Below are 27,271 nucleotides of genomic sequence, written 5' to 3'. Positions count from 1 at the left end.
AGCACATCAAGACAATTTAAAATGCTTTTATTTTTGTAAAAACGCATGTTGAAGAGCAATCTGAAACTAAAATAAAAATTAAATCCAGAAACAGTGCCACAGTTGTCTAGAGTACAGGCAGTAATAAAGCTTAGCCATCCCTACTATGCTCTGCATATGTATTATCAGTCCCTCAATCCCAGCTATAGCAATTTAAGAGATATTGTGCACACTCTATCTAGGAATCATTCTGTGGCACAGTTGGTTATTCTCCATTTTCTAAGAGGCAAAATAAAGCCACAGCGTTCTATGTGTCTTACACATCAAAATATTAAGGTAGAGAAGGAGGGCTCACTTTTTAAGTGATGATTTAGACTAATCTTCTGTCCTGTGCAGCCTTGATGCAGTATTATGATTCGTAAATGTGTTATCTGGAATATTCTATTTTCATTAACTGGGGCACAAGCTGAATTATAACATTATACAACTTGAGAAGTTCCATTATAAACCTAGTTTTGATCACCAAGGAAGAGAGACTTCCGAATTATAAATTATACTAATGCCTCTTTTCCTGCAACCTCAATTTTAAAAATAAAATATTGCTTCTCTTTCAAGACCAATTAACATTGTGTGCAATGACCTTTATAAAACACTAGAGAAAAAATAAAAATGAGAAAACAATTTAAAAGTGCAGGCATTAAAAAACTAGAGGAAATTTCACAAGGTAATTATGCTGTAAACCATTTTATGTTTGCATTTATATTAGTGACAAATCATGTTTGTTTAAATCAATTCATCTTGTGCATATTCAGAAAGCGAAGACAGCAACATTTTAGTGGACATATGCAATTTGGTGAAAGTTATTTAAATAATCACAGTCATAATGAGTTTGTTATAGGACAAGATTAAAGTAGAGTGATTACAAAGTCCAGTAACACTCCAATCTGGTTTACCTTTTTCTTTTAAGAGAAAAAGAAAATAAAGCTGTTAAGGAAAATGAAAACTACACATTTGGCATTTTTTCTTCACATTGGTATCTCAAACAGCCAAAATATCAGCCACAAACAAACAAAATATGAAACCTACAAAAGCACCCAATTTGACTTATGCCTACCTGCTCTGAAATATAGTATGCATTAATAAAGAGAACACTCAAAAAATCTAGTACTCAATGCCATACTCAGCTTTCATATAGAACATTGTTTTATGGGTACATGGAACTTATGTGTTAACCTCATGAGAAAAAAAAATCATTATTATGTTAAAATTTTATCGAATAACTGAAACATTAAAGTCCAGAGTTCAACAAGATCAGCCTCTTCTAAGAACCATCTTGCTGGCCCTTATTTATGCCTAATGATTTGTTATAACAACCGATCAGCTATTGTTCAGGTTCCCTGCGATAATCACTACATCAGGATCTTTTCTGCAACACTGTGATATTCAAGGAGCAAATCGCAATACACAATTGGCCAATTTGTTACAGGGTGTCATACTGCAGCAAATCATGTATTTTATTATGTATTCTATTAATAAAGGGCAAGATTGAGTGCACTAAATGTTAGTTTGTTCCCCAGTACCAGGATTGCCTCAAAGTCAGGTGGCCATGAGTTCAAGCCCCATTACAAAAACACAAGCACTTAATCGAGGTAGGCATTTTGGTGCAGCATTGTCAGAGGTGCAATCTAGCGGATGAAATGTTAAACTAGAAGATCATATGGTGCTGTTTACCCAGTATCCTGATTAATATATTCTTTCAATGAATATCTCCAAAGACAGATAAAATGGCCATTTATCTCATTGTTGATTCGGGGATCTTGTGTACAATTTGGCTGTCATGTTTTCCAACTCAATAATAGGCTGAATTTGAAAGCAACTCATTGGCTATGAAGTACATCTTATTGATGCAAAAGACCAAATAAATGCAAGTTTTCCTTTCCTTTCTTTCAGTGTAATCTAACATTGTTTTTAAGCAGTTCCATGTCCAGACAAACCAAGTAGGGCAATGTACTTTAAGTATAGATTGTATTCTGGATGAAGCTGTGGTAGTTATTGTTCATAACTGTCACATATATCAAATTAATATTTGTATTTAAAACGTTGTCAGTGAAGAACAGTTAATTTAACATAGTAACTTATAATGGGTGACACAGATAAAGATACTTTTGAACATTAACGTTTAAGTTAATATTTTATATGCTGCACAACCGTATACAATATTTGACATTATTGGAATTCAAATATTAGCTATTAACAGAATGCATGTGGGGTCAGCTGGTCTGTGATAATAGGATCAAGTGTCCAACATTACAATTACACTCAATTTATCTTAACTTGGCTGTTAAACATTTAATTCACAGTACCATCTTTTTTTTACCATGTATTCACTGTCAGTTGATTCTAATCGTGGGGAATAAGGATATTCTGACTTCTGTTCTAATATTTAGCCTTAGTATAGGCCCATGTTAAAAATGGTGCATATGCCAAGGATATGTACTAATACCATTTTCGTTTTATCTGTTGATCTTTCTCACAGGGGAATAAACATGGTATTTGATACTTAAACTTCTCTTTTGGGAGTGTGGTGCAATAAGTTTAGTACTTTAGAGATGCACACCAATTTGTGTGCTGTGTCGTGCAGTTTTTAACTGTCACTTGCTCATTCTGCTTTCTACCCTTAATGTCACCATTAGCACATCCTTTAGCTAATATCACCACCGTCAACACGCCTTTGACCTTTTGTTTATGACAATTTTAACAATCTCTCCTTTGCCTCCACCTATCGCTGGCCCTCTATCCAGCTTCACCTGTCCAACCCCCCTTAAACAGCTTATATTTTGCCACATTTCTATTTCTCTTTAGTTCTGATGAAGAGTCATACGGACTTGAAACGTTAACTCTGTCTTCCTCTACACAGATGCTGTCAGACCCGCTGAGTTTTTCCAGCAATTCTTGTTTTTGTTTCTTCTTTGACTTCTTTCATCAACTTCTTTGGAGTGGCAATCAGAGTTGAATTGCCACTCCGCTCCTAGTTTGCTACCTTGAAATCCAGGTGATTCTTTCGCACCTGACCTTCCAACTCAGGCTGGGTGAGAACTGTGCAGTGCAGCAGGCTCCTCGACAGCACTCGACAGCTGAGCAGTCGGACATAAGGAGGCCATGCCTCCTTTTTTAACGACACTGGCTGCCTTAAATCAGCTAAATTTAAAGGTCCAGCCACTTTCAAGCCAGGGAGGAGGTAGGTTTGTAAGGTAAGTGGGTAGGATTGAGGGGTGGGGTCGGTCGGGTGGGGGACCATGTCAGTCAGGGTTGGAGGTTGTAGTCCGGGTTGTAGGAGGGTGCAATCAAGGGGGTGTGCAGACAGAGGGGTGCAGTTGGGGGGATGCAGGTGGGAAGTGCAGTCGGCGGGGGGGTTGCACTCAGGATGTGCAGTCAGGGGGGTAAGGGATGGGGTGTGGTCGGGGGCTTTCTTGTGGGGTGGGGGGGGGTGTAGGGGTGTCCTGTGGTGGGGTCGGCGGGGGGTGCGGGAGTCAGGGCAGGGGGTGGCGGGCTAGTGGGTGGGTGGGGGTGTCCTGTGGTGGGTCAGGGGGAGATCTGGGGGGATGGGGGGAGAGTTCAATACAATAGTTACCTAGAAGCTAGAGGTGGTTTTTATTCTTCTAACTTTTTCTGGGTGACTATTGCTGGAAGATAACCAGAACTACCTGAAGTTTGCGCTTTTAATCTTATCTTCAGATTTCCCAGTACAGGGAAATTCCCCATCGGAAGTTTGAACTTGCCAGGCAATTGCTGTGCAATTCTTACCTCGGAACTTCCAGGGGGGTTCCTCGGCGCATCTTTGGGGTATGCCGCCAGATACACTGCCCAGAACTCGAAATTTACAGGCTAGTATGTACCATTATGTTGATGGTTTCAACAGTGGTTTATGCCTGCACATTCCATAATGCCTTTATATCTGCAAATATTACCTAGAAAAAGAAGAGTATAGCACACTAACAATTCTACACAACATATTTGCAGTCTGCAGAACTGTAGCAGCATTAGGGGAGAGTGCACATTGATTTAATGCAGTTTCACATCTAAAATGGTAACATGCCAGATGATTTCTCAGCTTTCTGGACTCAGTTAATTGCCAATATGTACTCTCGATATGGGTATTATACGCAATGAATGTGGTATATGCTGCTTCTTCCTGTTTGGGCAATTATAGCGCATATTAATTATCAGTAATTATGAAAAAGCAACAGAAAGATTGGTTAAGACAATTAACTTTTCAAAAGCTTTGAAAATAATATGCCACAGAAACATTGTTGTAAGTGTACTACAGTTATTAGTTTTAAAGAATCCTATGATATTCCTAGCATGTTAATCACTTTCCATTTTGGATTAACCCAGCAGAGCACAATGTCTCCAATGGTCCAAAGCATAAAAGGTTAAAGCCAGACTTTTGGACTCTTCAACAATCCAGTTTTACTAAAATAATTCAAAAATCATGATGGTTCACCAATGCCAGTGAGAATGTTCCACCCCTTTTTTTAAATGAAAAAAACATCTTCCAACATTTTGCTTTCTTCAAATTCATCATCTGATACTCCACTGTCTGTTGGAACTGTTCCAGTCTTAGCGAGCTTTTGATGGTTTCCGCTGTGAATTATGTTGCTTTTTCTTGGCTTGCAGTATTCTTCCTTGATGTGCGAATTATGCTTTTGTGAGGAAATTGGACTCAATGCATCCACCAAATGAACAAGAGAGGCTTCATAGCTTAAAGATATTGGAAGAAGAGAAAAACTATGTTAAATTGAGAGCATTTGAGTTTCCTTTCTTCATAAAAATATGCATAATAAAAGACACAAATGATACTGTGCACTATAGGAGCTCTTTCATAAACATTAAAAGCACATAACACAAGGAGACCACATGACTAATGATGGTCTTGTGATGATAAAATAACCATGATAAACGGTCAATGTTATGATGCTCCATTATTTCCAGGAATCTATTTACTGTAGACGTTGGCATATAAGTCAACCTCTGAAGCCTCGAAAAATCTCCCCAAAAATAGGGGTCGACTTATACGTCGAATATAGGCGTGAACTGAAGGTGAGGGTGGTCACCATCTTCATCACTTACTGCGCAGGGTCTGCTCTGTGTGCGTGTGTCTTGAACTCCTGTGCATTTTTGCAACATCGCCTGCTTGATTCCTTGTGCCCAATTATAGGGTACTGGTAAATAAAACATCCAGTTGTGGTGTGAAAAATTGGGGCTATCTACCCATGCAAGTATAGCATGTTGTGACTGAAAAGGGTGGTCGACTTATATGCCGAGAATAAGAAAAAAAACCATAATCTTTGGGGCTGAGAAAATGGGGTTGTCATATATACTGGGATGTGTTATATGCCACGATCAACAGTAAATGTTTTCTAGTATTAAGCATGCAGTCCTGACAATTAAATTATAATTCCTGATAGTACCACCTTTTATTTTAACACCAGCTATCACAAATCTGTAGACTGAAAAAAATAGTAACAATAATAAAAACATCACGAGTTACAAAATTTGTTAAGCGTACAAAAGGTAATAAGACAACCAGAACTATTTATCTGTGATTTAAAATAAGCTGTGCACTTGCCATTAACACTAGAAGTAACAATAGTACTGGTACTCTGGTGATCCTCTCCTTATAAATAATTGAATAAATGGACGTTTTCTGTTATTTTCTTCAAGCATTTTAATTATTTTCCTGAGCCTCCCTTCATAACTTATTGGATACAAAGACCCCTTCTATCCTTTGCACCAAACTGAATAAAATGCAAGCCTCCCACCATACTGAAACATACAGTTGACATTCTATCTCCCTCCCGAGAACATGTTATTTGCACCTGTTAATATCACATATGCTTAAGCACTCTGAGACCCTACTTCGTAGTACTTCACTAAAACATCATTACTAAAAAGCAAGTTTTTAAACTCTTTAATAAATGTCTGTGAAATTCTAATGCATATGTTATACAGCTATACTGTATAAGGCATTGACTAATGCAACGGTTATTCCATTCATAAAGGAGGCCTTTGTAATTTGCTTTTAAACATCACTCATGACTTACAGTGTCTCCCTCACTCATACCTGTGTCCTGAAGTGGCTGCAGATTCTTACAAAAAAAAACTCTCTTGAATTTCATTCCTCAAATTTCCCTTCCTCATGCCACCTTTCATAATTTTTCCCTATGGTAAATTTTCACATGCCACAATATCCATTAAAAACTTTTATTTTAACAAGCAGAAAATAAAATTTGCACACTTTGCTTGACAAATAAATGCAACGCAATATATCAACATTTAGACTCGGGTGAAAATATCAACTGATTTCACTAATATCAGTGTTCAGTGTGTTAAAAATGCCAAATAACCTCTGTCAAAAGAGAAATTAAGGTCATAGACAAGGTTAATTCCATTAATTTTTTCAAAAGATTTACACAATTTCATAAAACTGCTGTTCTACTTTTAGACAGTAATTGTTCATTATAATAGGTTCAAAAAAAATTAGTTTAAGAAAATAACGGCAGCTTTCGTTTATTATATAGAGATGCTAGATGACAACTAAGAGCTAATATTAATGGGCACAATCAATCCAGCAAAAGCAATGACAATTTTGTCTCTGTTAGCAGAGACTGAGGATTGATATTAAGCACATGATGTTCCAGGTGGAGTGTGCCTACGTTAGTAGGAGATAGCAGTCAACACAAATAGAGTGCAACTGTTATATAAAATATTTATTTCATACCCAGTAGCAGCAGGTAAAATAGATGGCAGTGAATAGGATTTCATTCTGTCTATTGCTTCATGCGGCAGGGAACATTAAACTGCTCGGTTTATAGCACAAGGACAGCATCTTCATTCAGCAGCCTGTCAGAGAAGATTTTATTCTACATAGCTATTGCATCTCAAATGAAAAGCACATTGTAGTGACTAATTTTTTTGGTTCCCATGAGGACAGGTAACATAATAGTTGTTACTGGACTAGCAATCTAGAAACCTGGACTAATGATCTGGAGGCATGAGTTCAAATCCCAACACAGCAGTTAAGAATTTAAATTTGGTTAATTAAATAAATCTGGATTAAATAGCTAGTATCAGTAATGGTGACCATTAAACTACCAGATGTTTTAAAAATGCATCTGGTTTGTGCTTTAAGAAAGGAAATCTGCCGTCCTTACCCAGTCTGACTATATGTAACTCCAGATGCAGGGCAATATGATGGACTCTTTACTGCCCTGAAATGACCTAGCAAGCCACTTAATTGAATTCAAGACAGCAGCTCACCGCCACTATCTCATGGGCACTAAAGGATAGGCAATCAATATTGGCCTTGCTGGTGTTGACCAAATCGCCTGAGTTAAAAAAAGTTTCCAAAGATTTCCTGTGGTACTCAGTGTCATGAGGAATTCCATGTTATCATTTTAATGGGGGTGAAAAAAATTTGCTTCTAAAGGAAACAGATTTATTTGTTAACCCTCTTCTAGAGCTTGAAGACATGAAAAATTAGTGATTTTAAGCCTAATGCTTGTATAATGATCAAACATCAATTGCTTTTCTACATGCTTTATTATGAAATTTAAGTATGCACATTAAAAGACATTCAACAACATTATCATTGCTAATTACCCCACTATCAACATCCTGCGGTTACCATTGATCAGAAACTGAACTGGACCAGCTAGCTATATAAACACTGTGGCTACAAGAGCAGGTCAGATGCTGGGAATTCTGCAACAGGTAACTCACTTCTTGGCTCTCCCATAGCCTGTCCACCATCTAAAAGGCACAAGTTAGAGGTGTGATGGAATATGCCCACTTGCCTGGATGAATGCAGTTCCAGCACTCAAAAAGTTTGACGCCATCAGGATAAAGCAGTCCACTTGACTGGCACCCCATCTACCACCTTAAGTATTCACTCCCTCCGTGCTACAATTGTACAGGGCTTTGATGAGACCGCACCTGGAATACTGTGTGCAGTTTTGGTTTCCTTATTTAAGAAAGTGTATACTTGCATTGGAGGTAGTACAGCAAAGGTTCACTAGATTGGTCCCTGGGATGAGACAATTGTCCTATGTTAAGAGACTGGTAAAGTGGATATACGGGGCCAGATTTTCGCTACCGAGACAAGTAGCTCAAGTTGGGAAATTTCCCGAAAAGGCAGATCTGCCTTGGTTCAAAGGACCCCGTTACACCTAGCTTTCACTCTGGGAAGGCAGATTCAGATAGATTCAGACCCGCCAACCCTGGACGCAGATTGCAGGCAGCCACAGAGATGGGCGTGTGCCGAGGCAAGCTGGTTAAAAGGCGCGCCTCGATTCTCTGGGGCTTCATCCCAGTTGTCTTGGAAGCTGTTAGGCCCTCTAACCTTCACTCCTCTCACCCCATCAACCCCCTGCACACCCCCATGTGAACCCATGCCCCCTCATACCCACCCCCACTGTGGCCCCTCATACTTCCATGTCACCTCCATAGCCTCTCACCCCATATCCATCTTGGGCAGGTCTCAGGTGCAATGTGGAAATGAGAAAAAAACTTTTAACAATCTAATTCAGTTCTCCCTCATACACACTTGATACTGAAAAAGCATACAGTATCGTAGGCTTTATTAATGGGGCACAGAGTACAAAAGCTCAGAGATTATTTTAAGCTTGTATAAAACACTGGTTTAGCCTCAACTGGAGTACTGTGTCCAGTTCTGGGTGCCACACTTTAGATAAGATGTGTAGGCATTAGAGAGAGTGCAGAAAAGATGCAACAGAATGATCCCAGGGATGAGGAACTTCAATTACATAGATAAACTGGAGAAGTCAGGCTGTTTTCCTTGGAGAAGGTTGAGAGGATATTTGATAGAGGTATCCAAAATCATCAGGAATCTGGACACTTAGGGAAAAACTGTTCCCACTGATGGAAGAATCATGAACAAGAGGGCACAGATAATTGGCTAAAGAAGCAATGGAGACACGAGAAGAAACTTTTTCATGCAGCCAGTGGTTAAAATCTGGAATGCGGTGCTTGACAGTGTGGTGGGGGCAGGTTCAATTGATGCATTCAAGACGGAATTGGATTATTATGTGAAAAGGAAGAATGTACAGAGTTACAGGGAGAAGGTGGGGAAATGGCACCAGGTGCATTGCTCATTTGGAGAGCTGGTGCAGACATAGTGGGCTGAATGACCTCCTTCTGTGCTGTAATAATTCTATGATTCATGAAACCCTTTTAAAGCTTTTAATTCCCCTCAAGTGTTCAATCTAACATAAAAACAAACATTTATTCGGTACCCACAAAGACAGCTAATCTTTTAATAGCCCTTTAAACTGTCAATCAAACTATGAACTTAGAAGCCCCTGCTGAGATAAGTGCTTTTGTAGCTTTTGAAACTCAGCCAAGCATACCTTTTAACCTATTTCAATTCCTTCACCCCACCCCCACTAGGGCTATCTGTACCTTGCTTGTCTTGCTTTCTACCCTTAATTAGCACATTCCTTAGATAACATCACCACCTTCAACACCTCTTTGTCCTTTTGTCTATGACATCTTTTGGCTATCTCCACCTATCACTGGCCCTCTATCCAGCTCTACTTGTCCCACCCCCCCTTAAACCAGCTTATATTTCACCTCTCTTCTATTTTTACTTTGTTCTGTTGAAGAGTCATACGGACTCGAAACGTTAACTGTGTTCCTCTCCGCAGATGCTGCCAGACCTGCTGAGTTTTTTCAGGTATTTTTATGTTTTTTTCTAACCTATGTCAAATGGTCTAGAAATCAAAGCAGTCGAAAAAATTGTGTTTTTTTTAAACCCTGGGAGCTTTAGCTTGGTTTTTTTTCCTCCAAGTTTAAAGAGCTAGGGACTTAAAAGACTTCAGATCATGACACCTAAACAGGCTTTATCCGCCCTACAAGTATTTATGTCTACTCCATCAATTTGTGACTCCCATACTGCAGGTTAAGGCCCTTGAGACAGCAAAAATAGGGTCTGTTTGAACTCAGCACTAGTTTCAAATGATTCAGATGAGTTTGAGCTTCCCGCCTGTGTGATTCACACCTCACCCCCTTCCACCTGCCAGTAAAAATGCGTTCTGCCAAAAATAGGAGCAGGACTTCCGCATCGGGATCCCGCCCACAATTTTTAAAGGTCTCCAAAATCGGTGTACTCCGTGAAAATCCAGCCCGTATTCCCTGGACAAGAATGAAAGGTGATCTCATTGAAACATACGCGTTTCTGAGGGGGCTTGGCAGGCTAAACAATGAGAGGTTGGTTCCTTAGCTGGAGAATCTGGAACATGGGAGCAGTCACAGGATAAAGGGATTTTATTTACAGTATTCAGCCAATTCGATTCACTCCACGTGATATCAAGAAATGCCTGAAGGCACGGGATACTAAAAAGGCTATGGGCCCTGACAATATTTCAGCAATAGGACTGAAGACTTGTTCTCCAGAACTTGCTGCGCCGCTTGTCAAGCCATTCCAGTCATGGTATCTACCTGGTAATGTAGAAAATTGCCCAGGTATGTCCTGTATACAAAAAATAGGACAAATCCAACCTGGCCAATTACTGCCCCATCAGTATACTCCAATTACCGCTCTCCATCAGCTGATGAATCAGTACTCCTCCATGTTGAACACCACTTGGAGGAAGCAGCGAGGGTGGCAAGGGCGCAGAATGTACTCTGGGTGGGGGACTTCAATGTCCGTCATCAAGAATGGCTCGGGAGCACCACTACTGACTGAGCTGGCTGAGTCCTAAATGACATAGCTGCTAAACTGGGTCTGTGGCAGGTGTTGAGGGAACCAACAAGAGGGAAAAATATACTTGACTTCATCCTCACCAACCTGCCTGCCGCAGATGCATCAGTCCATGACAGTATCAGTAGGAGTGACCATCGCACAGTCATTGTGGAGACAAAGTCCCGCCTTCACAGTGAGGATACTCTTCATCGTGTTGTGTGGCACTACCACCGTGCTAGATGGGATAGATTTCGAACAGATCTAGCAACTCAAGACTGGACATCAGCGGCAGCAACATTGTACTCGAACACAATCTGCAACCTCATGGCCCGGCATATCCCCTATTCTACCATTACCATCAAGCCAGGGCATCAACCTTGGTTCAATGAAGAGTGCAGGAGGGTATGCCGGGAGCAACATCAGGCATACCTAAAAATAAGGTGTCAACCCGGTGAAGCTATAACACAGGACCACTTGCGTGCCAAACAGCATAAGCAGCAAGTGATAGATAGGGCTAAGCGATCGCACAATCAACGGATCAGATCTAAGCTCTGCAGTCCTGCCACAACCAGTTGTAAATGATGGTGGACAACTAAAGAACTCACTGGAGGAGGAGGCTCACAAACATCCCCAACCTCAATGATGGAGGAGCCCAGCACATCAGTGCAAAAGTTAAGGCTGACGCATTGCCACAATCTTCGGCCAGAAGTGCCGAGAGGGTGGTCTATCTTGGCCTCCTCTGAAGGCCCCCAGCATCACAGATGCCAGTCTTCAGCCAATTCGATTCACTCCACGTGATATAAAGAAACGGCTGAAGGCACTGGATACTGCAAAGGGCTGAACTCCCGAGGTGGGTGAGAGTGACTGCCCTTGACATCAAGGCAGCATTTTGCCGAGTATGGTATCAAGGAGCCCTAGCAAAACTAGAGTCAATGGGAATCAGAGGGGAAATTCTCCGCTGGTTGGAGTCATACCTAGCATAAAGGAAGATGGCTGTGGTTGTTGGAGGTCAATCATCTCAGTCCCAGGACATCACTGCAGGAGTTCCTCAGGGTAATATCCTAGGCCCAACAAGCTTTAGCTACTCCATCACTGACCTTCCTTCCTTCATAAGGTCAGAAGTGGGGATGTTCACTGATGATTGCACAATGTTCAGCACCAATCATGACTCCTCAGATACTGAAGCAGTCCCTGTCCAAATGCAGCAAGACCTTGATAATATCCAGACTTGGGCTGACAAGTGGCAAGTAACTTCGCACCACACAAGTGCCAGACCATATCCAACAAGAGAGAATCTAACCATCACCCCTTGACATTCAGTGGCATTACCATCGCTGAATCCTGCACAATCAACATCCTGGGGTTTACCATTGACCAGAAGCTGAACTGGACTAGCTTTATAAATACTGTGGCAACAAGGCAGGTCAGAGGCTAGGAATCATGCAGCGAGTAACTCACCTCCTGACTTCCCAAAGCCTGTCCACTATCTACAAGGCACAGGTCAGGAGTGTGATGGAATACTCTCCACTTGCTTGGATGAGTGCAGCTCCCACAACACTCAAGGGGTTTGACACCATCCATGACAAAGCAGCCCGTTTGATTGGCATCTCATCCACTCCCCCCACCACCAATGCACAGTGGCACAGTATGTACCATCTACAAAATGCACTGCAGGAAGATACATGGGAACACCACCACTTGGAAGTTCCCCTCCAAGTCACTCACCATCCGGACTTGGAAATATATCGGCGATCCTTCACTGTCACTGGGAGGATTTCCCTCCCTAACAGCACTGTGGGTACACCTACACTACATGGACTGTAGTGGTCAAAAAGGCAGCTCATCACTATTTTCTCAAGGGCAATTAGGGATGAGCAATAAATGCTGGCCTAGCCAGCAAAGCCCACATCCCATGAAAGAATAAAAAAAAGATGTCCTTCCCTAAAGGGTATTTGTGAATCAGATGGGTTTTTACCACAATTGATGATAGTTTCATGATAACCATCGCTGAGACCAGCTTTATATTTCAGATTTATTAATTGAAGTTAAGTTCCACCAGCTGCTGTGGTGGGATATGAATATGTGTCCCTATAGCATTAACCTAGGCCTCTGGATTACTATTCCAGTGACATTATCACTATGCTACCGTTCTCCCTCCTCTTGAAACTTAAAATCATCTATGGCCATATTGAATAGTGCACCAGGCTCAACGGGCTGTATGGTCTACTCCTGCTCCTATTTCTTATGTTCATATGTTACCATTGGCGCAGAGTGGCAGAGTGTGTATCATTTACAAGTTGCACTCGCCACTGATCCTTCAACAGGATCTTCCAAATGCACAACCTCTACCACCTAGCGGAACAAGGGCAGCAGGCACATGGAAACACCAGCTCCTCCAAGTCAGTCACCGTCCTGAAGTGGAAATATATTGCTGTTCCTTCAGTGTTGCTGAAAAGTCCTCCCTAATAGCACTCTGGGTCTACCTACACTACGAGGTCTGCAGCTGTTCATACCAGCAGCTGACCACAACCTTCTAAAGGGCAATTGGGAATGGGCAATAAATGCTGGCCTTACCAGAAATACCTATATCCCACGAATGAATAAAAAAACTCCCTGCAGCACATGCAGTGCAATCATGTCAAGACATTCTGAGCCCTCTCCATTACACTAACATTTCTACCTCCTGAGTTCATACGGCTTTTATAAAGTGGCTTCCAATATTACCGTGCTTATTAAATTCCATTTTGTAAAACATAACACTTTTTTATTTTACTTTGATTAAAATAAAATTAGGACACTCTCATCTTTGGATTTATGAGCCTTGCAAGTTATTAGCATGTTACGTGATACAGTGTAGGTTTTCTTTTCAATACTGTGTACACACAGATATAAACGATATACACAAATTTTTCACTGTAAAGACCTATTCCTTTGATGTAAATAAAATACTCAGCTGCTGGACTCATTTTGCTACTTTTTTGTTATGTCTGTAGTTTGGTTTTCATCTAACTACAATGCAATAGCAAAGCAATGACAAGCCTAAACTGTACAGGAGAATGCTACTTGAAAAGCCTTGACAGACACATCAAGAGCGATAGACTAATACAATTACCAGTTTGCTTTCCTCTTGTATATAAAAATAAGCTGCTCAGATAATTACTAACTGTTTTAGAGCTCAGTTTTAGCTTTGTTGAGATTTTTAAAAAATAATTTGTGCATTTAAGCCAAGTCACAAGCTCTAATCTGGCTGAATGCCACAGGTCTTTCCTAGCCTTTTTAAAATATGGTTGGAGTTTTCCATTTGTGCACTTAATTATGAGTCCATCATTTCCTCTTCCCATTCATTTTGATGTATAAGAAAATTGCAGGTTGATGAGTACAAATAGAAAATCCTGGTCAATGGTACCCTCCCATGCAGTTTGCCTATCTCAATGTACACTCATCTCTATATTCCGTGGACTGTCCCCCACATGCAGAATTAATCATACTGCTGCTATTAATGAAAGCTTTGCCAGGAGTCTGCCAGTGGCCTGGTAAACCTCCTGAGATTCATGAATGGCTATTAGAACCACAGGTAAAACAAATTGCCAAATGATCATCAACAAAATGGGCATTTGTTTGCTCAAGGACTGTCACACACCAAATGTCCACCGAGCTACTGGACAATCAGGAACTAGACACTCTTTTTGCTCTCAACTTTCATAGGGGAAATAAGTATATTCTGAATGTTACATTTGTATTTAAACAAATATTTTTAATTCCAACAATCTAGATGATTTTATATTGGCAGCCCAAAATGCACAGCTGGCTGTGAGCCAAACATAAAACTGTGGGACCTGTTAAGGCCAGTAGCCCACAAAGAAAAAGGTCTTCCTGCCAACTAATCTTAGTAAATCCTAACAGGTTCACAGTTGGCTTGCAACTGATAGCAAGGTATACACTTCTAGAACCTGAGAAAACTAGATTGATTCTTGTGCAATATACAGATGCCTCAGGTTCCAGATATTGATATTCCAGATTACTCACTCACCGTATTGTAAAAGAAAAGGTGGTGGTAAATATGTAAAGTACTTACAAATATAGCCAAAATAGCATTGATCAAAAGATGTTTGATCTCATGCTTACCTACATGGTAAAAAATAAATCATTCTAATTTTGGATATGTGTTTGAAAATAATTTACCTTCACCAATACGTGTTGTTGCCTAAATATTAGATAATTAGGATTTTTCCACTTTATGATCTATAAAATATATTTTATAAATTATAATTTATAAAATAAGTGACAGATTAGTGGTCTGCAGATTAGTGATCTGCAAAGATTAGTGATGGCCCGACAGGGGTCTCTGCTGGGGCCTCAACTTTTTACAATTTATATCAATAACTTAGATGAGGGGAGTGAAGGCAAGGTAATTAAATTTACAGATGACACAAAGAATGGTAGGAAAGTATGTTGTGAAGAGAACATAAGGAGGTTGCAGACAGATATGGATAGGTTGAGTGAGTGGGCAAAAATCTAGCAGTTGGAGTATAATGTAGGAAAATATGAAGTTGTTCACTTTGGTAGGAAGAATAAAAAAGCAGAGTATTACTTAAACGGAGAACGGCTGCAGAATTCCGAGGTGCAGAGGGATCAGTGTTCTAGTGCATGAGTCACAAAAAATTAGTTTGCAGGTAGAGCAAGTAATTTAAACATCTAATGGAATGCTATCCTTTACTACCAGAGGAATTGAACATAAAAGTAAGGATGTTATGCTTCAGTTATACAGGGCATTGGTGAGACCGCATCTCAAATATTTTGTGTAGTTTTGGTCTCTTTATTTAAGGAAGGACGTAAATGTGTTGGTTTACTAGATTGATGCCTGGAATGAGCAAGTTGCCTTATGAGGAAAGGTTAGACAGACTGGGCTTGTTTCCACTGAAATTTAGAAGAGTGAGGGGTGACTTGATTGAAGTATACAAGATCCTGAATGGTATTGACAAAGTGGGTGTGGAAAAGATGTTTCCTCTGGTGGCTGAGTCCAGAGCTAGGGGGGCACTGTTTTAAAATTAGGGGTTGCCCTTTTAGGACGGATATGAGGAGGAATATTTTCTCTCAGAGGGTTGGGCGACTTTGGAACTCTCTGTCTCTGAAGGCAGTGGAGGCGCGGTCATTGAATATTTTTAAGGCAGAGGTAGATTGATTCCCTTGCCTATCAAGAATCTAAGATTATCAGGGGTAGATAGGAAAGTGGAATTCAAAACACAAACAGATCAGCCATGATCTTATTGAATGGCAGAGCAGACTCGAGGGGCCAAATAGCCTAATTCTGTTCATTTTTCTTATGTTCATCTGTCATAGGAAAATTGCTAGAGTCCATTATTAAGAGGGTTATAGCAGGGTACTTAGAATATTATAATTTGGTCAGAGTCAACATGAGTTCGTAAAAGGGAAGTTATATTTAACTGACTTATTAAAGTTTTGTGAGGAAGTGACAAGCAAGGTGGACGAAGAGGAACTTGTAGATGTAGTGTACTTGGATTTCCAGAAGACATTTGATAAGGTGCCACATCAAAGGTTACTACACAAGATAAGATGACATTGTGGAGGGGATAACATATTACATGGAAAAAGGATTGGTTAGCTAACAGGAAGCAGAGAGTAGGGATAAATGGGTCTATTTCAGGCTGGCAAGTTGTAACAAGTGGAGCACCACAGGGATCAGTGCCGTGACCTTAACTATTTACAATCTATATCAACGATTTGGATGAAGAGACCAAATGTATGGTAGCTAAATTTGCTGATGACGCAAAGATAAGTAGGAAAGTAAGTTAAAGAGGTAGAGAGTCTGCAAAGCGATATAGACAGGTTAAGTGAGTGGGCAAAAATTTGGAAGATGGAGTATAATGTGGGAAAATGTGAATTTGTCCACTTTGGCAGGAAGAACAGAAAAGCAGTATACTATTGAAATGGAGAAAGAGTGCAGAACTCAGTGTTACAGAGGGATCTGGGTGTCCTGGTACATGAATCACAAAAAATTAGTATGCAGGTACAGCAAGTGATTAGGAAGGCAAACTGAATGTTGGCATTTATTGCAAGGGGAATGGAATATAAAAATAGGGAAGTATTATTGCAGCTGTACAAGGCCTTGGTGAGACCACATCTGGAATACTGTGTACAGTTTTAGTCTCCTTGTTCGAAAACAGGAATAATTGGATTAGAAGCAGTTCAGAGAAGATTCACTCAACTCATTCTTGGGATGAGGGGCTTATCTTATGAAGAATGGTTGAACAGGGTGGGCCTATACCCACTGGAGTTTAGAAGAATGAAAGATGATCTTACTGAAACATATACAATCCTGAGGGGGTTTGACAGGGAGGATATTTCCACTTGTGGGAGAGACTCAAACCAGGGGAAACAGTTTAAGAATAAGAGGTCTACTGCTTAAAACGGTGATGAGGAGAAACTTTTTCTCTCAAAGGGTCATTTACTCTGTGGCGTTCTCTTCCCCAGAAAGCAGTGGAGGCTGGGTAATTTAATTTATTCAAAGCAGGGTTAGACAGATTTTTGATAGACAAGGGAGTCAAGGGTTATGGGAGGCAGATGGCAAAGTGGAATCGAGACCACAACCAGATCAGCCATGATCTTATTTAATAGCGGAGCAAGCTCGAAGGACTGAATGGCCTACTCCTGCTCCTAAGTCCTATGTTCCTATGACAGCTTGGGGGTCAGTTACAGAAGTTGCAAACAAAGATCCTATGCATTGTTTTGACAATGGACCGTCAGCAAAATTCTCTCTCCACCCACCATCAAAAAGTCTGCTGAATTGGTAATAGAATAAGCCTGTTTTATACTGTAGGCTGAAGATCACTAGGACTTAAGATTGTCTTTCTGGATCCCAAAGAATTTGCACAATTAGAGAGCTAGAGGTAAAAAAATAGAGACATTTGTTGAAATAATGACAGCATTTCTATACTTAGGGATCCCAATCCAGGTAAAACACAGATGGAAGTCAAACAAGCTATTTGAAATTAAAACTATTTAGACTTACTAAATTTAATCTATTAATAACCTAACATGTCAATTGAATTTTAAATCCCTTTTTATGCAAATTTAAAGCTCAAGCATCATTTAACACATTGATTGATGGAGTAGAACTGTAGCTGCTATTTGATTTAAGTTGAATATGAAAAGTATATATTCAAAGAGATTGGGATGAAAAAGAAGACTCCGGATTCTGGAAAATAAAATCAGCAATATATTGTGATTAAGTAACAGCTGCGATATTTAGGATCAAAAATATCTTCAAATTCCTTACTTTTTGGAAGTAATTGATTTCTGGTCATTAAAATCAGAAAGCAGGTTTAAACAAAATTTCTGCAGCTCAGCATTAATCTACATCAGCTTTGCACTGCCATCGTGTTTCTTTTGTGCAATTATTAAAACCTCAGATGTGAGTGATATTTAGTGCATAGACAGCAAGTGAAACAAATACACTTTAAGATTACTTCTGAAGTAAAATGCAAACACAAGCTTCCAACAATTTTACAGAAATCAGAAATTAGTGCATTATGTGTGTTTCAGTTAATAACATAAACATACAGCAATTTAGAACTGAAATCCCTCATAAAAACAAATATTTTAAAAAAACATTAAATTATCTCCCACATTAGACTCCCCGTTTTGTTTTTTCTTTTCCATGTTACATGGGTCAGCGCAATGCTGGTTGATCACCCTTCATATCAACCATCATTTTGGATTTAGCAGGTGGTTTTACAGCCAGATGCCCTTCCTACCACTGACCCTCTCCATTTATCCGGGCTGTGGACTGGTGCCAATACATGCTGGCTGACCTGCATCAGTGGCTGGGGTTCTTCTGTGGCCAACAAGTCCTGGAGTGGGATTTAAACGCCTGGGTTTCAAGTTCAGGGGCAGGAGTGCTACCAACTGTGCCTCTTGGGCTCCTTAATATTAAATCCCCCCCCATTTACTCATTTTTTTAAAGCAAGGGTTTTAACATCTATCTAAATGGCACAACACAAATATTCTGCCCTTTATACATTTGTGCAAGACATATTGAGGGTAGCACTAGAGAACACAGGCATAAAGTAGCAAAAAAAAGTAAATGATGCAAATTGGAAGCACAAAAAACATTCCCTGGTGTAAATTAATATGATGGCAGCAAAAAAAGAAAAGTGACTTAAAAGAAAGGTGAGCAAGATGTTTCTTCAAGAGGAGCAAAAAAATTATGAATTTTGTGCCCATAATTTCTAAGTCTGTCTCTTTGTTATAAATGTAAGTTATACATAGTTTCCAACTAACTATTTTTATAACTAATGCCAAGTCATTGTAAATCACCAAATACCCATAAAAAATCAAACCTTACTTCACAGATCTCAGCAGCTAATGAGACACATATTTTCTCTCTTTTAAGGTCCAGTTTCAATGTAGCTCACACAGAAAATGTTGGGCAGGATTTTCCGGCCCCACCGGCCGGTGGGATCGTCCAGTCGCGCTGAAAGTCAATGGATTTTTGGCTGGTCCCGCCACGGTGAGGCCGGAAAATCCTGGCCATTGTTTGTTGAGTAAACTAAATTCAGCTTTTCAAAATAATAAAATGTTACTGGCAAAGAGCTTGCAACCAGAAATCCACTGTCCAACCAGATGCCTGTTAAGTAATCAGTGGCTCGTCACATGCTTCCTCAGATGAGCAAGAGACCTTAACTGCTCAAAGTTTCTTCCATGTTCACTTGTGGCCATGCCAAGGTAATTTTCCAAGATGAGAGCTCCAGACATCAACTCCAACAACTGCCCTAACTGCCTAAAATGAAGACTCTCCAAAGAATCATTCTTCTCAGTTGCTTCCCCCATGGAAGGCAGGGTGACTACTGGAACAGACATATCCTGCTCCCTCCATTCTCTTCAGCTACATTTCTTGAAGATGTAGGGCCCCAAGAGTAAATCACTAGAATATACTGAGTGTGCCATATCGATTTAAGCGAGCCATATACTCTATAAAGAAGGAATTCACTTGTATTCAAGTTTGCACAATTCTATTACAAATATTATTATTGATTCCTAGAGCAATCACATCTGTCCATAGCATCTCTAATAGTGCATCAGTGATGCTCCAATCAATTCCCATCCCCAACCACCTCCCTAATCTTCAGCTCTTGATGCCTGCTAAAACCAACACTCCTTAGTGGCTCAAACTCATGACCTCTCTATAAGTGCAGCTCACTCATTGTATTATGAAAAGAGTGATTCCAATACCCAAATGCTAGTCTGGAAACTAATAAGGAAGTTTTGATGTGCTATATTCTTGTATTCTTCCCTGACAAAAGGCATAGAACACAACTCCAAAAACAGGTGGAAGTGCAGGAAATGAAGCTAGAAGCCTGCTCCAAAAAAGTATCATCCAACTCTGCAAGGTCAATTACCATATAGGTATCAACATCCTGGAGGTTACCATTGACCAGAAACTGAACTAGACTAGCTACACCACATCCACAAACATTCACTCCCTCCACCACCGACTAACAGTGGCAGCAGTGTTTACCATCTATAAGATGCACTGCAGGAATTCAGCAAGGCTCCTTAGACAGCACCTTCCAAACCCACGACTACTGCCATCCAGAAGGACAAGGGCAGCAGATAGATGGGAACACCACCACCTGGAAGTCACCCTCCAAGCCGCTCGCCATCCTGACTTGGAAATATATCTCTGTTCCTTCACTGTCGCTGGGTCAAAATCCTGGAGCTCCCTCCCTAAGAGCATTGTGGGTGCACCTACACCACATGGACTGCAGTGGTTCAAGAATGCAGCTCACCACCACCTTCTCAAAGGAGCTGGCAATTAGGGATTGGCAATAAATGCTGACCCCGCCAGTGATGCCCACATCCCATAAAAAAGGGATCTTGATCATCCTCTGACTCTGGCAACCTTCAAGACTATTCTCAAAGTTTTCCAATTGCCAAACAGTATTTGTTCACACTCTATGCAATGTATTCTCCAATTAACATGTTGTTTAAGGAGGCAACGGGGGCCATTAGGGTTTTTTGGGGGCACAGCATGGCATGGGTGCATGACAGGCCACAGGGGTTGTTTGGGGAGCACAGCTTGGCATGGAGATCATGAGGGGTCATAGGGGTTGTTTGGGGGACACAGCTTGACATGGGGGCATGAGGTGGCATGGATGGAGCATGGGGGATGTATGGGGGGGCGGGGGGGGGGGAGGGTTGGAGGGCCTTTCTGTTTTTATTTTAACTGGGACCAAGTCCCGCAGCACCAAGGGGGACCTTTTAAACAGTTCACCTCCGCATCCAGCAGTCCTTGTAAATTTTTCCTGAGTCAGCTGGCCCGACTGCAGCCCGCACCCACACCTTGGGAGTGAAAATCCCTTCTTTGCTCCTAATTTCTCCCATGGTGGGTGGGCTGGGCCAGGAATTTTCCCGACTCCCACTACCCGTCTGGAGGATGAAAATCCAGCCCATCTTTCCAAGTCAGGGTGACGTATGGCTTGGAGGGGAGCTTGCAGGTGGTTGTGTTCTAATGCGTCTGGGTGATTGGGATCGCAAGTTTGAAAGGCGGTGTCGAAGGAGGAGGCTTGGTGAATTGCTGCAGTACATTTTGTATATGGTACACACTGCGGCCACTGTATGCCAGTAGGGGAGGGAGTGAATGTTTAAGATGGTGGATAGGGTGCCAATCAAGTGGGCAGCATTGTTCCAGCTGGTGTCCAGTTTCTGGAGTGTTGTTTCAGCTGCACTCAATCAAGCAAGTGGAGAGTATTCCATCACACTTCTAACTTGTACCTTGTAGATAGTGGGAAGACTTTGGGGAGTCAGGAGATGAGTTACTCATCGCTGAATTCACAGCCTCAGACCTGCTCTTGTAGCACAGTTTTATATTGTTACAAATGCAAAGTTTATAAAATTATGTTTTGGGGCTGTCACTTTAATTTATGGTAAAAAGGAGGAAATAAGGGATCATGTTCTGAATTCTGCCCGACAACAAGCTTGTGTGGCTTGGCTGTTACAGGTTAAAGGGGATTCAAGGTTGTCTTACTAAGAAGAAGGTGCAAGATATTCACATCGATAAACAATGACCAGGGCAGCTGTGCTGATGGTGGATAGACTATTAGTCTCCAAATCTAACAGGGAGGTGTAGCAATGTCTGGTTTTATAAATGGTTTCATTATATTTAATTCCAAGATAGGATGGAGTTGGGGGTCTAGCAGGTAGCTAATTAGGACCTGGATACATGGCCCATGTCACTCACATTTCCATGGAGATGGGCTGAGAGGGAAAGAGTCCATAACAAGCCATTGTAGTATTGGGTTACAGGCTTTTTCTTAAGGTAGTCCTGAACCTCACAGACAGGTCATTCTGCAAGAATCTGAGACAGAACGCAAAGAGATAGAGGTAGCCAGTCTCTATTATTCACCACGCAAAATGCAAGTGGCAGCTCGTGCTCAGATTGTACAGACCAAGAGGGTTTAAAGGAAGCTGGAAGATTCACCTAGCTTAGGATAGAGGGATGGAACTCCAGGGTAACCCCCACCATGAAAGTCAGTTCAGGATTAGAAGTTATCCAACTAGAAAAGGAAAAATGAAGCAAGCCATTGGAAGCTGAGAGTAGCTTTGGACAGGTCCCTGGAGAATGAAGTGTCCACTTAAGGGACAATGTAAAGTGTGACCATGGAGGGGAGGGATTTGGACATTTTAACAAGTTAAATGGGGAACCTTTTCTGTAGTTTAGAGTATAAGCTGCCTAACTGAAATAGTGTTTAGTCAACGTTGCTTTTAATTTGGCTGTTACAGTAACAGTCTTAAAACTTGAAATCTTGTCATGTGATCCTTTCAGTCAGCCACATGATCCTTTCAGTCAGCCACTCGAAGCTCAAATTTCCTTTTAAAAGTTATTAGTCTCTACGGGAATCATAACAATATAGCTAATCCAGTTAAGTTTCTGTCAATGGTAACCCTGAGGAATGTTGATAGTGGGTGATTCATCAATGGTAATGCTGTTGAATGTTAAGGGGCAATGGTTAGATTCTCTCTTGTTGGAGACAATCATTGTCTGGCACTTGTGTGGCACGAATGCTAGTTATTATTTATCAGCCCAAGCCTGTCTAAGTCTTGTTGCATGCAGGTATGGACTACTTCAGTACCTGGGAGTTTTGTACGTTAGAATGTTACTGAACACCAACCAGTAGAGAGATTTCCTCTGATTTCCATTGCCTTCAGTTTCGTTAAGGCTCCTTGATGGCACACTCAGTTAAATGCTGACTTGATGTCAAAGGCAGCCACTGTCACCTCACCTCTAGAATTCAACTTTTTTTTGTATTTCTTTGAACCAAGGCTGTAAAGATTTCTGGAGCCGAGTGGCCCTGGTGGAACCCAAACTGACCAGCAATGGGCAGGTGATTGGTCAATCAGCTTAGAAACAGACAACAGTGGTTTGAGTAGCTTATAGGCCCTCTAATTGTATTTGTAGTGTCAGGCAGAGTTAAAATCAAGAAATTACTGCTGCATGTAACAAGGGTAATGCAGTAATCATGGACAACTTTAATCTTCATATAGACTGGATAAACCAAATTTTGTGGAAGTATGGAAGACAAGTTCATGAACGTATTCAAGACAATTTTTAGGTCAGTATGTTGAGGAACCTATGGGGCTATTTTAGATCAAGTCACGTGCAATGAGAGGGGATTAATTAATAATCATGTAGTAAAGAAGCCTCTGGTCATAATATTGTAGAATTTCATATTGAATTTGAGTGTGATTTAATTAATCCAGAACTAGGGTCTTAAATCTGAACAAAAAAAAACTACATGGGTATGTGGGCTGAGTTGGCTAAAGCAGATTAGGAAAGTATAATTAAAATATACCATGGTAGATAAGCAATGACAAACATTTAAAGAATTAATTCATAATGCATAATGACTATGATTCCTTAAGGAATAAAGACCCTGTGGAAAATGTGGTTCAACTGTGGCTAACAAGAAAAGTTAAATACAACATTAGAGTAAAGATAAAAGTTTATAATGTTACCAAAAAGAGAAGTAAGCCTGAGGGTTGGGAAGGTTTTGGAATTCAGCAATGCATGACCACAAAATTGATAAAGAAAGAAAAATAGATATGAGGGTATACTAACAAGCGACATAAAAATAGGTGATAATATTTTCTATTGGTATGTAAAAAGCAGATTAGCAAAAGTATGCTAATAAAACTTGAGCTTGTGAAGCAAAGAGAGGAAGAATTATGAGAGGGAATAAAGAAATGGCAGAGACATTACATGAGTACTTTGTACCTATCTTCACAGTAGAAGACACAAAAATCATTCGGGAAGTAGTGGGGAACCAAGGGTCTATTGAGAATGAGGAACTTAAGACAAATTACTATTGGTAAAAAAACACGCTGGGGAAATTAATGGGATTAAAAACCGACAAATCCCCTGGACCTGATGGCCTACATCCTAGAGTTTTAAAATAGGTGACTACAGAGATAGCAGATGCATTGGTTCTGATCTTATAGAATTCCCTTGATTCTAGAACATTCTCTGTGGATTCAAAGGCAGTAAACATAAATCTGCTATTCAAGAAAGCAGAGGGAAAGAAAACAAGGCCAGTTAGCCTGGCAACAGTACAAGAAAAAATGTTGGCTCTATTAATAATTGTATAGGGCCTCGTTGAGACTACACGTGGAGTATTATGTACAGTTTGTAAAGGTTGTACTCTTTACCTCTGTAGAATATATTTGCCTTAGAGGTGGTGCCATGATGATTCACTAGACTGATTGCTGGGATGAGGATTTTGTCCAATGGGGGTAGATTAAGCAGACTAGGCTTCAAAGAATGAGAAGTGATCTCATTGAAACATTAAAAAATTCTTAAGGGTTTTGATAGGATAGATTCTTGGAAGGATGTTTTCCCTGGCTAGAGTTAGGGGTCAACCGTCTCAGAATAAGGGCTTGGTCATTTAAGACTGAGATGAGGAGACATTTCTTCACTCAAAAGCTTGTGAACCTTTGGAATTCTCTATCCCAGAGAGCTATGGATGCTCAGTCATTGAGCATGTGTTGTTCAATCACTGACATATGTTTTGAATGGGCTTAAGACTGCCATTTCTGGTCCTGAAAAGTGCCCAGTCTACCTCAGATTACCCTACGAGGGTAAGGTGTCTCAAAAATTTGAGCAACAGGTGAAGTTAACTGTTACATGCTGCTACTGTGCAGTAGCAACACGGGTGGTATTCACCATTAGCAGGGAGCTGCTGTCAAGCCAAAAAGATGTTCTACCTATCACACAAGTGAGTAATATGGGATATGAATTTCAGTGCTAGTGTGATGCCAGGTATGTAGGCTGTATGTCCCAACGACTGACAGATCGTATCAAACAACATATCTCTTTGGCTGTTTGCCACAGGCAAAGTACTGACCGTACCCAATCAGCCCGTACTGGTAGAACTCCAAACATAATGTCCAACATTTGATGTAATTCTGCGATTGGACAACACTTGCTAAATAATCCTGATTGTGCTAAGAAGTACACTGACAACCAATTTAAGATTATCAGTTGGGCTCGCAGAGTGGCTCAATTGCACATGTTAGATGCTACATATATTCACACACATGGTCCTGTCCTTTGCAGACAGAAGGAGCATGTCCATGCATATGCCTTTTTCAACTAAACAAAAACTTGGGGTCAGCCATTCTCTGGTTCATTACCCACGGAATCGAAATCAACCAACCTGGTTTGAATTTAAACAAGAACTTGGCAGTTAACTGCTTCCTGGTGCATTCTCCATGGCAATGCCTCTACCAATCCACTTGAAAACCAATCAGCACTCTCTTTTCATGGAGTATAAAATGTTATTCCCTTTACAATTCTTGCAAATTCTGTCCTAATGAGTGCATGATGAAAAGCTTCGACAGCATGTCTCTTTTTTCAGCAATACTCAAGTTCTGTACTACCAAACGACTATCTCTCTCCTTTCTTGAATAGGGGCGTTACATTAGTTGGGACTTCTCTAGAATCCATGGAATTTTGGAAGATTACTAAGAATGCATCTACTATCATTGCAGCCACTTTTTTTTAAGACCCTAGAATGCAGTCATCAGGCCTGGGAGCTTGTCAGCCTTTAAACCATTAGTTTTCCTAGTATTTTTTCTCTAGTGGTTGTGATTGTTTTAAGTTCCTCTCTCCCTTGATTTTCCAGTATATTATTGGGATGCTTTTTATATTTTTTACCGTGAAGATAGATACAAGATATTTGTTCAAAGCCTCTGCCGTTTCCTTGTTTCCAATTATTAATTCCCCAGTCTCATTAACTGGGACCAACACTCACTTTAGCTACTCTCCTTTTTATATTCTTGAAGAAGTTCTTACTGTCTGTTTTTTATATTTCTTGCTAGTTTATTTCTAATATTCTAATTCCTCTCTCTAGTCTTTTTTAGTCATCTTTTGCTGGTTTCTAACTTTTTCCTAATCTTCTGGCCTACCACTAAACTTTGCAACATTGATTGCTTTTTCTTTCAATCTGATACCATGCCTAACTTTCTTACTTAGCCAAGGATGATGCGTCCTTCTTGTAGACACTTCTTTATTGGAATATACCTTCGTTCAGAGTTATGAAATATCTCCTTAAATATCTGCATTGCTTCTTTACCATCTTACCTTTTAGCCTATACTTCCAGTCCACTATAGCCAACTCGGTCTTCATACCTTTGTAATTGCCTTCATTTAAGTTTAAGACACTGGTTTCAGACCCAATCTTATGTTCGTCAGGCGCACGCAATCGACAGGCTCAGAAGTGGATGCAAAATGCGCTTCTGCCTGCGATCTGCCCCCGAATGCAATTTCACGCTGGCTATCCAATTAATGGCCAGCTAGTGTGAAATGTGCGCTGAGAAAGGCTCAGCACTGCTGGGGGGTGCGGGAAGGCGGCGGGCATCGAGAGAAGGCAGGGTGTGGGCTTGTGCTTGCTGAAGGTTGACGGCTGCTGTGGAGCTGGCTCAGGGAGCTGCAGTAATTTAAAAATGAAATGAGCTCAATAACTGCTGCAAACTGTGACAATACTATAAATGCAAGCACCTGGCAGCAGACTACATAGTAGACCACCCCTCAAATGTCTTCCTTTATTTTATTTAACCCCGGACATTTCATCCCACCCTGGATGTAGTTTGTAGTGAAAACATGAAGGCCACCTGGCTGTTCGGCCCGTCTGCCGAAAAATGGACAGGCTGCGTAAAATCACTGACAAGTGGTTCTTTTAATGGGCTTAATTGCCCACTTAATTTTCAGTGGGTGCGCTTCCGACTCCCATGCGCACCCACCGATCATAATGTTGCGTGCGAGTGTGATGACGTTGGGGCACGCACCCAACGTCTTCTCGCATGATTTCACATGATTCCAGGTTGGGCATGTGCCCGCACAAACAGCGTAAAATTCGAACCCAAGTTTCTCATCCTAAAACTGAATGTGAAATTCTTTCGTGTTATGATCACTTTTGCCTCAACAATCCTTAACTATGAGATCATTAATTAATC

General features: G+C 40.7%; 1 protein-coding gene across 4 annotated transcripts in view; it reads right to left on the bottom strand.

Moving 5' to 3' along the window:
* Window positions 1–2,952: 2,952 nt before the first annotated feature.
* Window positions 2,953–27,271, bottom strand: part of kiaa1328 (KIAA1328 ortholog) — a 275,580-nt gene continuing 251,261 nt past the window's right edge. For 3 of the 4 annotated variants that reach the window (XM_078551400.1, XM_078551413.1, XM_078551417.1), the window contains one exon: window positions 2,953–4,740. In XM_078551400.1, the coding sequence (XP_078407526.1) occupies window positions 4,515–4,740 (226 nt within the window). In that variant the 3' untranslated portion in view covers window positions 2,953–4,514. The remainder of the gene's footprint in view (window positions 4,741–27,271) is intronic. The other variant, XM_078551422.1, reaches the window with a different exon arrangement.

Source organism: Cetorhinus maximus, chromosome 1 (genome assembly GCF_964194155.1).
Source record: "Cetorhinus maximus chromosome 1, sCetMax3.hap1.1, whole genome shotgun sequence".
NCBI classification, from domain to species: domain Eukaryota; kingdom Metazoa; phylum Chordata; class Chondrichthyes; order Lamniformes; family Cetorhinidae; genus Cetorhinus; species Cetorhinus maximus.
This window is presented reverse-complemented; position numbering and strand designations above follow the sequence as displayed.